At 49.7% G+C, this 16,192-nt stretch overlaps 2 protein-coding genes across 2 annotated transcripts; both read left to right on the forward strand.

Moving 5' to 3' along the window:
* The first annotated feature begins 3,915 nt into the window (after positions 1–3,915).
* On the forward strand, positions 3,916–5,062 carry LOC148108342 (olfactory receptor 9G4-like). Its single transcript, XM_087853330.1, has one exon. It carries the CDS (start codon positions 3,916–3,918, stop codon positions 4,840–4,842), a length of 927 nt encoding a protein of 308 aa, XP_087709456.1. The 3' UTR covers positions 4,843–5,062.
* A 5,141-nt stretch (positions 5,063–10,203) lies between these two features.
* LOC123777381 (uncharacterized) lies at positions 10,204–15,358 on the forward strand. The gene is made up of 4 exons (XM_087853402.1): positions 10,204–10,225; positions 10,727–10,806; positions 12,157–12,283; positions 14,140–15,358. The coding sequence occupies exons 1-4, from the start codon at positions 10,204–10,206 to the stop codon at positions 15,222–15,224; spliced, it is 1,314 nt and encodes a 437-aa protein (XP_087709528.1). The 3' UTR covers positions 15,225–15,358.
* The last annotated feature ends 834 nt before the right edge of the window (positions 15,359–16,192 follow it).

Raw genomic sequence — 16,192 nt, forward strand, 5'->3', positions numbered from 1 at the left:
TTTGGGGCCAGACCATTCTTGCTGGGGGGCCGTCCTGTGTGCTGCAGAATGTGCGTCAGCATCCCTGGTCTCTACCCACTAGATGCCACTAGCACCTTCCCCAGTCGTGACATCCAAAACTGTCTCTGGACTTTGCCACATGTGCCCTGGGGGGACAGAGTCGTCCCCAGTTGAGAACCACTGCTCTGAGTGAGCTCCCTGTGAGTGGAGGCATGTAAGCCAAGACTGTGCGCTGGCAAAGCGGGAACACCAGGGGAGACACTCAGGCTCTGGGGGAGAGGCAGTTCCTAAAATCTCACACCACCCCCAGAATCGATGCTTCTATGTCAGTCGTCAGCTAGGCTCATTTCTCCCATTGGCTGATGGCTCAGATCCAGGCCCTCTGCTCCTCTCCACCGCTTCGGGTTAGGATGTTGGTGGTATTCTAATTTACATCCACGACGAGGTAATACCACACAGTTCTGAGAAACACAGGCTCTCCCATTTGGAGACTCTCCCTGAAGACGCCCAGTTTTATCTGCCAGGTGGTGTCCTAAGAGCGCCACACGTACTCTGCACGTACTAACAATCCCATGGGGCAGAGAAGGGATTATTCCTTATTCCTAGGTGTTACAGATAAAGGAACCAAAGCACAGAGAGGTTAAGTAATTTACCTAAGGTCACACAGCTAGTAAGTGGCAGGGCCAGGCGTTCTCTCTCGAGTCTGTTCTGTAAACCACAACAAGCTGCCTCTTGGTTGTGAATTCCAATTCCAGTGTCTTTCAAACTAATTTTTCACGGCAGAAACCTGTCATCAAATGAAAAGTACGGTGAAAATCCATAACAATATAGCAGGTAAACGTGTAAGCGGCTCCAGCTGGAGGATAGGGTCGAGTCCCAACAGAAAAGCTCCCCGAGGGTTCTGTGGAACCGCTGGAAATGCCTTTGCAAGTCTCAGTTTTCAGGAGACAAGAGCTGAATGAGAGTAGTCATGAACAACCCCAAGGGCTGCAGGTTATCATTTATATGTTGTGTACCGGCCCCGTGGCACACACCCGTAGGATCACCTTGCTTCCTCTCCAAGTGACAGCATGCAGATAGGTCACATTTACTCTTGTTCCTAGTGAATTCTGAACAAAACACATGAGTGAGATGATAACAGTACACCTAGAGACGGGAAGATGGGCTGTCAAGGTGTAAGGAATTTAAACGGATGCAGCAGTCCACACTGGCCACCGGGGCGTTCTCGGACGGTAGACACTGCTGCCACAGTCCTTTTCATTGATCAGCCCTCTTTGGAACTGCAATGCACACCGCAGCCTCTCCCTGAGCAGAATATCCGAAAAGTTGGGAGCCTGATGTGTTCTCTCCAGACACACATTACAATCAATCAGATCGCAGCGAGACAATAGGCAGTATCCATCCGCTGTGTCCATTCGCTGTGTCCTGCCGAGGGAAACATGGGGACAGTGTTTGTTCTCCGGAGAATCTCGTGCAGGAGAGGAAGAGGAGAAACGGCATTAGCTATGCAACTGGATTGCTTTTTTTCTCCTGCTTGGATGTGGGAAGGCTCCACTGGTCCATGAGGGAGGGCGAATCTCAGACTATGAGAAAGAGGGCAGAGGATGGAGGGAGGGAGGGGTGTAATTTCCTGGCACTGCTGCCACAAATCACGGCAGACGCGGTCTCCTGAAACCACACACATGCACCATCTCACAGCTTGGGGAACTTCAAGTCTGAGATGGGTCTCACGGGGCCAAGATCAAGGTGTCGGCGGGGCTGCCTCCTCTTCCAGAGGCTCTTGGGGAGAATCCAAGTCCTTGCCTGTCCCTACAGTGCTCTCAGCCAGCACATTAGTTTCCTGCAGCTGCCACAGCAAAGGGCCACAGGCTGAGTGCTTCAAACAACAGAAACCTGTTCTCTCGTAGTTCTGGAGACCAGAAGTCTGAGATCAGGTTGTCCACGGGCCCACACTCCTCCTGACCCCTGCAGTGGCCCCCGCCCCCGCCTCTGCCTAGCTCGGCATCTGGCATTCCTTGGCCGTAGACGCATCGTCTCGCTATCTGTCCTTGTCATCATACGGCGTTCCCCTGTGTGTCTCTGTCTTCGTATGACCATCTTCCTATAAGGACCTCGTCCTAATTACATCTGCAGTCACCTATTTCCAGAGGAGGTTCCACTCTGAGGTACTGGGGGTTAGTTAGGACTGCAATGTATCTTTGCTGGGAGCAGGGAGGGTGGGGACACAATTCATCCAGAACACCTGGATCATCCGGGATACACGCCACATCTGAAAAGCCTCAACTTAATCACACTCACAAAGTTCCTTTTGCCACGTTAAGGTCATATACCCCAGGTTTCGGAGACTGGGACACAGACCACTTTGGGGGGCAGGCATTATTCTGCCGATAAGAGGCAGTAATAAGTGAGGTGATTTATGTCCCCGAGAAGACCACCCAGACTTGGCTGGGAGTGCCAGGCCCGCACCCAGCTGTCCGGGGCTGCCATTCCAAACCACTGGAAGTGACAACAGCAGGGTGCTGATGGAGTGTGAGAAAAGTAATACTTTCCGTGAAGAACTTTAAAAATATATTTTCATGTCTATCTTATTACACAATCCCAGCAGCTCAGGGACCATAACGGAAAGGAAAATAAGGAACACACACTCACAAAGAAACTGGTAATAGTAACGGCCAACTTTTAGGGACGGCTCGCCACCTGCCAGGTCTTGTTTTAAGTATGTTTCTTGCAGTCCTCATGTGATCCTCACCGCACACATTACCCCATTCTACAGAGGAGGAAATTGAGGCTCTGGGAGATTAAGGTATTTGTCCAAGGTCACGCAGAATCCAAAGCCTTGGGTGTCTGGTTGCAAAAACACTCCTAAGAACAACTTCCCTACTCTACACCACTTCCTATACTGGATGGCAGGAAACAAAGACACAAGTAAGAAGTGGTCCCTGAACTCAGTGGTGGGTACTCATGGTCTCATGGGGGAAAGAGATCATTGGAAGGCCTTGAGTTGGGTATCATAATTAAGATGCTACGGAGTTATGAAGCAAATACACATGACAAGACCAAAAGTCTTACACTGAGGGTCCCATTTGATATGCGCAGTGTTTTAAATTTGAACTTCCTGCCAACATATAGAAGTCAGGAAGTTTCACATTTTTTTTTAAGATTTTATTTATTCATTCAACAGAGACAGAGACAGCCAGAGAGAGAGGGACACAAGCAGAGGGAGTGGGAGAGGAAGAAGCAGGCTCATAGCAGAGGAGCCTGACGCGGGGCTCGATCCCACAACACCGGGATCACGCCCTGAGCCGAAGGCAGATGCTTAACCGCTGTGCCACCCAGGCGCCCCAGAAGTTTCACATTTTTTAAAAGATTTTATTTATTTACTTGAGAGAGAGAGCTCATGCACGTGAGTATGAGCCAGTGGGGAGGGAGAGGGAGAAGCAAACTGCACTGAGCAGGGAGCCCGACACAGGGTTCGATCCCACGACCTGAGATCATGACTTGAGTCCGAATCAAGAGTTGGACGTTCAACTGACCGAGCCACCCAGAGACCCCAGGAAATTTCACATTTAAAAAACAACCTGGAATTCTGGCTTTTCTTGACAAATATCAGAAGATCTGGCAGTGCATGGTCTCCCAACAACAGCTGGCGGGAGCTTGGAGCAGCTGTCTCATTGAACAGAACATTCTGTACGGCCCCCGTCATGACACACCACCAGATTCACTCATGTATGTATCTGCCAGGCCGTGAGTGTTTGGAATTTGAGACCTCTAGGGAAGACAGTGCATGTGTGTTTAATCCGGACGCAGCTCACCCCCTTCTTTTCCTCCTAGGTCTTTGCTATTGTCTCGTTATTCCCCTCCTATGCTGCTCCTTGAGTGTCCTGGGCAGCTCAGGAGCTTTTCCGAAGGCAGACCATGACCAATCTCACAGCAGTATCCGTCTTCCTTCTCCGGGGCTTCTCAGCTGTCCCGGAGTTACAGCTGCTCAGCACTGCCACCCTCCTTCTCATTTACCTGGCTGCGATTCTGGGGAACATCACTATTGTGGCCGCCGTGACACACGACGCCCGCCTGCACACACCCATGTACTTCTTCCTCAAACACCTCTCCTTGGTGGATATCTGCTCCGTGTCCACCACCCTGCCCCGGGCCCTGGTGGCCACCCCGCTGGGGTCCGGGGAGATTTCCCTCTGTGCGTGTGCATCCCAGCTCTTTGCCTTTGTCTGCCTTGGGTCCACGGAGTGTTTTCTCATCACCTCCATGGCTTTCGATCGTTGTCTGGCCATCTACCGGCCCCTGGTGTATAGAGCAGCCATGAGCCCCGAGACCTGCGTCTCCCTGGTGTCGGCGGCCTGGGGCAGCGGGCTCGTTTTCTCGGCCTTCCACACAGCCAACACCTTCTCCCTGCCCTTTTGTGGCCCCAACGTGATTGACCACTTCTTCTGCGACATCCCCCCACTCATGCGTCTAGCCTGTGCCAACGCAGATGACCATGAGGCTGCAGGATTTGTGGTCAGTGGCTGCGTCATCATGAGCTGCTTTGGCCTCACTGTCTTGTCCTACGTCCGCATCTTGGCCACTGTGTTTCAGATCCACTCCGCCGCCGGCCGCTGGAAGGCCTTCTCCACATGTTCTTCCCACCTGGCCACCGTGCTCCTGTTTTATGGCACTGGCAGCTCTGCCTACATGCAGCCCAGCAGCAGCTACTCCCCGATGCAAGGGCGCGTGGCTGCTGTCTTCTACTCCGTCCTCACACCCGCCCTGAATCCACTTATCTACAGCCTGAGGAACAAGGACGTGAAGGGAGCCCTGCAGAAGCTTTATCCTCGGGGGCCATTTTAGGACTTGGCATCTGGACATGGGAGGGACCCAGAAATCCGCCCTCACAGGATTTTTCCTATGGTCATGGTGAAGGTGTTAGTGCCTCCAGAGACCACCAGGAACACACCTGTCGCCAAAAAGTTGGCAACAAAGTTGGATGACAATGATCCATTCAGGAAGCCCTAGTAGATGTCCAGGTAAGACAGAGATATGTCTGATGGGATTGATTTAGGTAAATGGTACTATATGTACATGGGGAAGATGGAGCAAGAGGGAGTGAATAATTTAAATAGTAGCGATCGTTCCATCCAAAAGCCCCTTCAATGACCCTACATCCTGGACTGTAGGTCCAATAGGAGATCTTCCTTTCAGTTTCCATGGGCCTTCCACAGATGGGCATACCTTGGCCTACTCACGTCCTTCTCATGGTTAGGGGTAGACATTCAATATCTGTTCTCAGTGCAAGCCAATGACTTCATCAGAAGAAGCAACTATTCCAGAAGAAAAATACGCCATCTTGGACCTGCCCATATATACTGTGTAGTCTTCACGTGACTCCTTCCTAAGGGAATGCCAAAGGCATTTTTGTCTTTCTACCATGTTTACCTGATAGGCTTGTATGAGTCGGATTTTTTGTTCAGCTGCTTTCACAGAAAACAATGAGCAGTAGCTTAAATAATACAGAAGGTTTAGTTCTCTTTCGTGTAAACATCTGTGCTTGAGGGTGATCCTGGTGTCTCTGTGCCACAAAGTCATCCTGAGACCAGGTTCTTCCTATCTTGTTGCTCTAACATTCCTTAAGTTCTCCTTATCCACAGGGTGGGAAATGGCTCACCAGCACCTCATTCACAATCCAGCTTCAGGAAGGGACATAGAGGAAATAGAGGGCAAGAAACATACTTTCAAGATGTAAACCGGAAGTTGTACTAGTCACTTCTGCTAAAACCCCATTGGCTAGTGCTTAGTCACATGGCCGTTGTGACCTGCAAAGGAGGCTGGGAAATATTGTTTCCAGCTGGGTTGCCATGCACCCACATTAAACTCTAGAAAGAAGGGAAGAACAGTTCCTGGTTTTTTTTAATTTTTTAAATTTATTTTTTTAGAACAGTTTCTAATTTTTAATAATTCCTCCACATCCACTCTTGTGATGAGCCACCATCTATCTTTTTATTCCATCCTATCATCATGCTTCCAGTTCTTCCTCTGTTCCCAGACCATCTTTACTAGTCACTTCTATATACATTATCTCTAACGTTCAAACACTTCTGTGATGTGGTTGTAATTCTCTTCATTTTGCAAATAAGGAAAATAAAATTCAGATAGATTTGGCAATTTACCCAAACTGAAGAAGGTAGGGAAAGGATTGATATTTTTTACTCCAGAAGCACTCAGGGTGCTTCTATCATTTTTGAATGATAGAAATTAGGCTGTATTTCTCTATGACTTTAAAAATCTTGGGGCACCTGGGTGGTGCAATCGGTTAAGTGTCTGACTCTTGATTTCGGCTTAGGTCATGATCTCAGGGTCATGAGATCAAACCCCACATCGGGCTCCATGCTGGGCATGAAGCCTGCTTAAGGTTCTCTCTCCTTCTCCCTCTGCCTCCACCTCTCTAAAAATAAATAAATACAACTTTAAAAAACAACAACAACAACAACAAACGCTTACTTCGTTAAGACATCTGTGGGGAGGTTTTAGGAGACAGTTGCTGTGCTACCAAAATATCCTTGAGGATTGAAGAGTCCTCTTCTACTTGAGAATACCAACCTCTTGATCAAATGCATTACCCTTGGGAGAGACAAATTGTCCAAAAAGACAAAAGGGGCATGTGATGAGCCAGTTAGATTAGACAAATCTTTAGGAATCATTTGGGTGTGGCAGACACACCCTAAGGTGATCACCAATGAATCACATCCTTATATAATCCACTTCTCCCAGTGTGGAAGAAACTTGTGATGTATTTTTAGCCAAAAGAATATAGCAAAGGTGATGGGATGTCACTCCCATAACCACCCGAGATCTACTCAGCAAGACAGAAAACATCCAGGTGCTGGTGAGTTCCCTGGGTCCCTGGGTGGCCAGCTCCCTATAATCCTTTAGGTCTCAGCTCCAATGTCACCTCCTCAGAAGGATCCTCCACAACCCTCCCATCCAAAGCATGTCACCTCCTGGTCCCTCTCAATGCCCTCATTTTGTTTTATTATTTACTTGCATTTATCACCCTCTGTAGTTACCTAGATTATTCAGTTTGTTTGTTCTACCTCAAATCCCTATCCCCCTCCCTCCAAATGTAACCTCCATGACAGTGGAGCTCTGTTTTCTTCAATACTATCTCCCGTGTGTGTAGCATACTGTTTGGCACACACTAGGTGTTCAATATGCATTTCTCTGAACAAACAAATGTGACACAGAACAACAAAAAACAAAAGCCAGAGCTGCTGTGGTATTAGTTGGAGTCAGAGGGCTGGGACCTCTGAGCACTTAACGGTTTCTTATCCCCTTTTCCTCACTTACTTGTGCCACACCTGCATGGGCTCTTTGGGCTCCACAAACCCAGTTCAGACAACCTTTCCCTAATCAAATTAATAAGTGCAGTTGAATCCAAACCGCCACTGACTGGAAGATAGTCTCTTATTTTACATTCCACTAAGAAAGAAAAAGACACTTCCAATCGAACTATGACACCCTGTCAATAAAACACATCTTGATCTCCCCTGTTAAAGCGTGCTGCTCAGCCTTCAGATCACAGCTCAAGTAACACTTCCTGATCACCCCTGCTGGCCAACCTAGGTCATTTTCTGTCTATACTCTCTGAACTCCCATTTCTCCAAAATACGCATTGCAGTTTCAATGAATTGTTTAGTTGTTTACAGATCTATTCCCCACTAGAATGAAAGCTGAATGAAGGCAGAGATTACATGTGCTTGTTGCTATTATCCAATGCTGTGCTGGAAAGCCAGCTCTCTGGAAAACAATATTGTAGCATTTGCCAACTGCCATGGAGTAAATAATCTCACCACAGCTGATGTCAAACTAGGAGTCCACAGCCTAACAACTGATTTGCAACATTTCTGAACATTTAAAATGAACTCCTGTGTGATGTGCTAGCCCGCTCCAGCACGCAGTTGCCCCAGGACCACGCACTGCGTCTGTGCTTAATAGAAACTCAAAAAATAACTGGTTAGTGAACGAATACATTGATGCTAAACCACACTGAGTGAATACGTAGCAAGTACTTCAAACTTAACACATCTACACGCAGCTCTCTAGTCCTCCTCCATACGTGCGCCTTCCCCAGTTTCCGCCCCACTTAGTGGCACTCGGGGCAGAAACCTAGCAGGCGTACTGATTTCTCTCTTACCCCTAACTCTTCCCATTACACGCCACGTCCAACATGTCCCTCGGTGTGTGTTTAAACCCACGCACTTCACACCAAGCCCATGGCCACCATCCTCACCCAGCCCACCATCAACCCTGTCTGGACTACTGCAACGATCTCCTCTCTCATCTCCTGCCTTCACTCTTACCTTCCCAAACTCACCCTCCACCCAGAAGCCATGGGTTCCTGTGAAAGTATAAATCAGGCCGCGCCATCCCCCTGCTGCAGCCCTTCAGTGCCCTTTCACTGCCTCGGGCTCTCCAGCCTCCTCCTCTGCACCCTCCCCTGCATCTTTCATAGTGAGCTATGCTGGCGTTACCTCAGTTCTTCAAACACATCAGTCTTCTCTCTGCCTCAGGGCCTCTGCGCTTGCTCTTTCCTCAGTCTGGAATACCTTTCCCCAAACTGGAGCGTTGCTGCCGCTGCACGTGCTTGAGACTCGCTTCACGTGTCATCGCTTTGAAGGAGACCTTCCCAAGCCGCCTCTTTCAGCAGCTTCGTCCTTTCCCCTCCTATTGCCTTCCGGTCCCTTATCATTGGCGGAGTATTGCTTCTCACTTCGGAGACAGGGGGTATCAGCTCTGCAGTGCTGGTTCGTACCTCTCAGACGAGGGGTCTCACTTCGGAGACAGGGGGTATCAGCTCTGCAGCTCTACTTTGTACCTCTCAGACGAGGGGAGTTTATCCCGCGGAGGATGAAGCTCCTGCGCCACAGGGACGTAACGCCTGCGCGCCGCTCTCTGGAACCACAACTCCCAGAGTGCTCTGCGCCCGGCCGGGAGCGCTTCCGCTTCCGGCGGGCTGCGTGGGGGCTCCAGCATCGCGGGTGTGGAGCGCGCGTGCACGCGTGGTGCGCATGGCGGGCGGGCGAGCGCGCGTAGGTCTGTGCGTGTGTCCTTTCCTGAGTGTGACTTTGTGATCAGTGACTCGGTGCGAGTGTGTGTGTGTGACGAGGGCGTGTGGTGTCGGGTGTGACTGTGATCCCGCGAAGTCCGTGTGGTGAGGCGTCGCTGCTGCGTGTTCCCGTGCGGATGTGCCTGGGGCGAGCGACTGGTGCCCTGCGAGTGGAGTGAGGGCGGTGTGTGTGCGCGTGCAAGTGTGGGGCGTTGCCGAGGAAGGTTTGTTGTCAGAGTTCAGGTGGGATTTCGTGAGTGTCTGAAGTTGTCTCTCAGGGTGTGTGTGTGTGTGATTTTGTCTAGGACTGTCCCTGCCTGCACGAGGCTGGGTGAGCCTGTTGAGTGTTGACAGGGCTTGGTGCGTGAGTATGAGTTTGTACTCATGCGTGGGTCTGTGTGACTGACTGAATGCAGATCTGTGTGTGGCGAGGGTAGATTGTAGTTTGTCATTTTATGGGTTTGTGTGGGATTGAGTGGGGGGCTTTTGTGTGATGGGGAATGTAGGCCTGTGTGACTTTTGTGACTCTGTGAGATGGAGTTTGGTTTATGTCTCTGATTTTGTGTGGGAGGGGCTTACGTGGTGGGCGGTTTTGTGTGGCTGTTGTGATACGTTTCACTGTGCGATGCTGTATGTCCCTGTGGAGAGGGTTACCAGGCATCCACGTGCGTGTGTGTGGTTGTGCTCGGGCGTAAGTATGACAGCGTATCTAAACTACGTGGTCGCGCTGTAGTGAGCCTTCGTGGCTGTGTGTTCATCTGTAGGTGTCATTGTCCCTTGTATATGAGATTTGTAGGGGATGCTTGTGAAGTCTTGTTCCTGGATGGTGTGGGTTGTGATGGAACTTACCTTCTAGTGAGAAACAGCAATAAAATAATGCCAGGCACTGATAAATGCTCTGAAGGAAAGACTAGAGGGCAGTAGGACAGAGTGACTTAGGGCTAGGTCCACTCATTGAGTTTGGGCAGTTAGAAACACCCTCTTGAGGACGGAGGTCTACGCTCAGCCCTGAATGGTGAGAATAACCTGGAGGAGAAGTGGGAGGAAGAGTGTTGTGTAGGCAGAGGGAAGGTCGAGGACAAAGGCCCTAAAGCAGGAACAAGCTTGGGATGCTGGAGGAACTGCAGGGCGGTGAGGTGGTGAGCAGGTGAGGGCCACCGCTGGTCGACATAAGTTACAAGGCCAGACCTGATGTTGAGAGGTGGGGAAGGGCACCACAGTTCAGGTGACAGGTCACCGCAGTGATACATGGCCAAGAGTGTAGCTGCAGGGAGCGTGAAGAACCGGGGCCAGTAACACCATCTGCCACAGTAACGAGCTCATGCTCACCATGCCCTACAGGTAGATCCTATTCTTATCCCCATTTCTCAAATAAGGAAACTGAGTCTCAGAGAGAGGTCCTAGAACTTGTCCAAAGTCATACAGTTAGTGGGTCATAGATGAGATTCAAACCCAGGTACCTTGTTTCCAGAGTTTGAGTTCTCAGCTTGGATCAGGCTGCAGAAACCAGTGGCCACTTAACCCATTCCTGCAACCCTAACAAGGGATGTGGTCATTCCAGGTCCCAGAGGAGGCCGTGATATGATGGCCCAGCTGGGCCTCCTCTCTCACCACTCTTTCCTCCTCCCCCAGCTCGGGTCTCTGGCCTCCACCAGGAGAGGTTCTCTGAAGAGGAGGGCATGGTTCCCGGGCTTGTGACTGCAAGGCTCCAGGTAGGTTGGTCTTTGCTGGTCTTCCCTGGAAGGGCCATTGGGTTCTGAAAGGCAGGCCATCACTCCTGGTTGTGTGCAGAGCATATGGACCTGGTGCAGTAGTGGTGATGGTGGGTGTGCTTCACTTGTTAGTCAGCAGATATCTGCAGGCCTCCTGTGTGGGGGGCACCCTGTAGGCACTGGGATGCAGTCCGGTCGAGACTGACGAGGTCCCTGCTTATGTGGAGACCAGGAATGATGTGGGAGACACCCAACAAACACACCAGCCTGGTCATTCAGGGGTGGTAAGTGCTGTGGGAGATCTGTGAGTGCACCAAGCAGGGTCAGGGCCACATTCAGGGTAGCAACACTAGGCCAGTGTTCCATGACAGCTGTTAGCTGGGCTGAGTAAGGGCGTCCCCTTTGGACAGAGGGATTTCCAGTTTGCCGCAGTCTCTACCCTCCTTGTTGGTCCCCAGCAAATGAATCCTGTGTCAGCAGAGAATTACTTCCATCAGAAAAGGGAGAGATGGAAGCAAGATGAAGGAAGGCCATGCGTTTCTAGAAAGTAGAAGCATTCGGGCAGCCCACTTCATTCATTCCCATTACCTGGCTAGCCCCCATAGGCTCTTGAGTTTGAGATCCCAGAGGTGGGGAGGTGGGCGTCCTACTGTGTCATATTGGAAACACAGCCCATCTAAAGGGGCCACTGTGACCTGGCTCCAGCCTGTTGTCATTGCAGGAATCCAGGCTTTGCAACGTAAAAGTTTCCTGTTTTTCAAGACATTATTTGGATTTTTGTACAGATATCCACGTTTTAAAATAGCGGCGGTGCCAATAAATATTGACATCTTCCAGGAGCCACGCGGTGCACACACCTCTTCCCCTCCCTCAGGTCTTTGTCCAGGGTCACTTTCCTGTAGTCTCTCCTGACCACTCTAGCTGGCACCTAATCACCCATCACTCTTGTCCCTCCCTGCCTGTTTTTCTCTGTAGCACTTAGCACCATCTAACATGCTCTGTTTTGCTGGTTTATTGTTTAAGCCTGACCAGAATGTGGGATTCACCAGAGCAGGGTTTTGGTCTGTATCCCCAGTGCCTAGAAAGGTGCCGGGCATAAGTCGGACTCTGTAAATCTTTGTCACACTGAATGCTTTGCAGTTTCCTGTAGAACCCCACAGGGATGCCAGACTCCATGAGTCTGTGGGCTCTTCTAGTTCTTGGACCACCACATGCAGCCTCAGCCGTGCTGTGGTGAGTCCTGAACCCAGCCTGACCCACTCTTTCCTTTTTTGACTCCCCTCCCAACCCCAGACCCTTTTCCCTATGGCCATATGAAGGACTAGTCATGCCGTGGCCTTGTCGTTCCAGGAGCTGATTGCATTCCAGGATGTGGTGGTAGACTTCTCCCAGGAGGAGTGGGAGCAGCTGAGTCCTGGCCAGAAGGCCCTGTACTGGGACGTCATGCTGGAGAACTACAGGAACCTGGTCTCACTGGGTAAGGGCAGTGAACTCAGATCCCACCTCACTGCATAGAAGCGAGGGGGTGTCAGGAATGTCAGCATCATGTTGGGATGGGGCTCAGCCATTCAGTGTCTCTGAGGGTCCTCCCAACCTCCTTCCCCTGAAGTGTCCACCTCTCTGGATGAACATAATGATAAAGTTAAGGTTGCTGCAGGCTTCAGGCATGGCTGGATTCAGGAGCTCAAGTGTTACTTCCTGGCCTTAGTCTTTTTGGTCCTCTATAGGCTCCCACTCTGTTTTTCAGTTCTCTTCTCCTCTCTTGGCTCCACTCCCAGGCTGGCCCCTTCCGCTTCTAGCAGCAACAGGCTTCAGTGACACTCAGTGGTCCCAGCAGGGTGGAAGCCTTCTTTCCCTGAAGTTCTAACAGAAGTTGCAGGCCCTAGTGCCATTGACCATGTCTATTCTCTTTCTTAAGCCAATTAGAGGCCAGGGGATCGAGCTTTTTAATTGGCCACACTTGGGTTACCCATTCTTGGTAGCTGACACCCGCTGAACGCTCATTATATGCCGGCGTATGGCTGGGGTATGTGGGGGAGGAGAAGAGGAGAGCCGAGATGAGGGTCAACAAGGGCCCAGTTGGGGTCCCCTTGAAGGGTGCCCACAAAGAATGTACTGTAGACCTCTCAGTTCAGTTTAAAGCCCTATTTCTTTCTCTGCCTCTGCCCCTCTCTGCTTCTCCCTCTGGCCCTGTCTCCCACAATCCCTGTGATAGAATTGACTGCCCCTATGTCTGTGTTCTTCAAACTTGTTTCTCTCACGACCCTGGTAAAAGGTACATTTTACTTCCCAGCCCACTGCACATGCTGTGTATCCATCTGATATAATTGAAACAAAAATTCTATAAAATGGTACTTGTCCTTATTATACACAGTGCACTCTGTTACTCCATTCTATTTTGTTTTTTAAAACTTCTTATCACAACCCACTAAAGCAGTGGTCTCAACCTGGAGTGGTTTTACCCTGAGGTGACATAGCAATGTCTGAAGATATTTTTTTTTTTTTTTGGTTGTTACAGCTGAGAGGGTGCTGTTGGTGCAGAGAGGAAGTGGCCAGGGGTGCTGCTGAGCACCCTACAACACCCAGGACAGTCCTCACAAGAGAGAATTACCTGGCCCAAAATGTCAGTAGTACCAAAGTTGGGAACCTGACTTAGTTCTATGACCCACTGAAGAACAGCAACTGCCTAAAATTGAACGTGCATGTGATCCAGCTCCTGAGACCAGGCTGTGAGGTAGTGAGGGCTCACTTCGGCCCACATGGGCTTCTGAGGCCCCAGTATCCTGGTCGGCCCTTTCCAAGTTCTCATCTTCCCAGATGAGCTAGATTCATCCTTGACATGTTTCTTTCCTCTGTGGGTCAACCCTGCTTTCCCCGATCTTATTATCTATGCATGCTTCCCCCTTTACCCAGCCTGGACCCAGATGTCCAGCCTCACTAGAGAGCTGGTACATCAGTCAGAATTCTCCAGAGAAAGAGAACCAATAAACTATATATATTGAGGGACTTACTTTAAGAAATGACTCATGGGTTTGTGGGGCTGCCCAGCAGGCTGGAAACAGTCAGGAGCTGATGCTGCAGTCGTAAGACAGAATTTTCTTTCTAGGAGTTTTTGCTCTTCAGGCCTTTAGCTGATTGGGTGAGACCCACCTACATGATCATGGATAATTTCCTTTACCTAAAGTAATTATAAATACTAACCAACAGTTAGATTTGTATTTGATTGAAATCACTGGGGACTAGAACATGGTCGGGCTGACAAGTAAGACTAATAGTCACAGTGGGCAATGGAGCAGCCATCTTATTTTCGGTGTTCTTTCTCACATCTTACAGGAATTTGCAGTTTTGAAAACTTTATTTCAGACTGGGGCACTGGGCCTGACAACAGGATACCTTCAAAGCATAACATCTCTGAAAAGTCACCCCAAAAGAAAGGACTTTGGAACATGAACTTCATAAAGGCCTGCAAAGAGGACAGCCTCCCCGAGATGCCAGTCCTGGTGAAATCTCTGAGCAGCTTCACAGAGAAGAAGGGCTACGGATGTCCTGAATGTGGGAGAGCCTTCAGCTCCAAATCCTTCCTTACTCAACACTGGCGGACCCACACAGGGGAGAGACCCTATGAATGCAGTGAGTGTGCAAGGGCCTTCAGCCAGAGGGCAAACCTTATTCAGCATCAAAGAATTCATTCTGGAGAGAAACCATACAAGTGTGAGGACTGTGACAAAGCTTTCAGGCGGAGCTCCTCCCTCAGGGAGCACCATATCATCCACAGCGGCAAGAAGCCATTTCTCTGTAATGAATGTGGGAAAGGCTTCAGCAAACACTCAGCCCTCATCTCCCATCAGCGAATTCACACTGGCGAGAAACCCTATCAATGTAATGAGTGTGGGAAGGCCTTTAGTGATCAGTCATTCTTCAGCCAACACCGGAGGGTCCACAGTGGGGAGAAACCTTATGGATGCAATGAATGTGGAAAGGCCTTTAGCTGGGCCTCATCCCTTAATCTCCACCAGAGAACTCATACAGGTGAGAACCCCTATAAGTGCCCCGACTGTAGGAAACCCTTCCGGTACAGGTCCTCCCTCATCGAGCACCGGAAAACCCACACAGGAGAGAAACCCTACAAATGCAGCAACTGTGAGAAGACTTTCAGCTACAGCTCCTCCCTGAGCCTCCATCAGAGAACTCACACTGGGGAGAGTCCCTATATGTGTAAGGAGTGTGGGGACGTCTTCAGGTACTGCTCCTCCCTGACCAAGCACCAGCGGACCCACAGCATCAAGACACCCTATGAGTGTAAGGAATGTCTAAAAGCCTTTAGCTGTGATTCATCCCTTAAAGTACATCAGAGGATCCATACCAGGGAGAAATCCTATGCAGACAGTGAGGGTGAGAAAGAGCTTTGTGGCAACTAACTTCCAGCAGTTCTTAATAAAAAATACTATGCACATGGAACCTTCAGATTTCATTCACCCCAAGAGGTCTGAGACATCATATTGTACATTTGTCATGGGGATGTGCCTCGGGGGTCCCCAAAACCACCCCCAAGTTTGGTGACTCAGTAAGAGGACTCAAAGGACTCAGCATATAGTCATACTCATGGCTAAGAGCTATCATAGCTAAAGGATACAAAGCAAAACCAGCCAAGAGGTGCATGGGGTGAAGTCTGGAGGAAGCCAAACACAAATTTTCAGGATTCCTCTCCAAGCGGAGTCACACAGTACACATTTAGTTCCTACAGCGGGTTGTGACAACACTGCTTTCCCACCACTTTCTCCCAACATTAAGCTCTTTTCTGACCTCAGGACCTTTGCTCATGCTGTTCCCTCTGCCCAGAATCCTGTCCTCCCCAATGCTCCTTGGGTGACTTCTCATAAGGTCATCTCTTCAGAAAGCTTTTCTTGGACCACCCAGTTTAAAATTAGCCCACCCATATGGCACTCCCTCTGCCTATTCACCATCTTTTCCTTTGTTGCACATACCACCTTGTTTTGCTTATACCCTTTCTCTTTATTGTACACCGAAGTTTGAGAAATACTGGTTCAGGATAAAGTTGAAGAGCTCATATGCCTGTGGGGTTGTCAAGCACTTCATGCAAATACAGAATGCCTTCATGTCAAGCTCACCTCTGGTTCTGCCACAGGCCTGATTAACACATTTGCACAAAATGCCTGGTACCTGTTTTTCAACCCTTGCCTTAAGCCAGTGTTTTTGGAACTTTACCTTTGAACAGAATCCCCTGGAGGGCTTATTAAAACAGGGTGCTGGGCCCCACTCCCAGAATCTCTGGTTCAGTAGGAGCCTCAGAATTTCTAAGATGTTCCTAGATGTATTCATTTCCTGTGACTCCTTTAACAAATTGCCACAAACCTGGTGGCTTAAA

This window comes from Ursus americanus, chromosome 21 (genome assembly GCF_024610735.1).
Source record: "Ursus americanus isolate L20-20 chromosome 21, mUrsAme1.1.p, whole genome shotgun sequence".
NCBI classification, from domain to species: Eukaryota; Metazoa; Chordata; class Mammalia; order Carnivora; family Ursidae; genus Ursus; species Ursus americanus.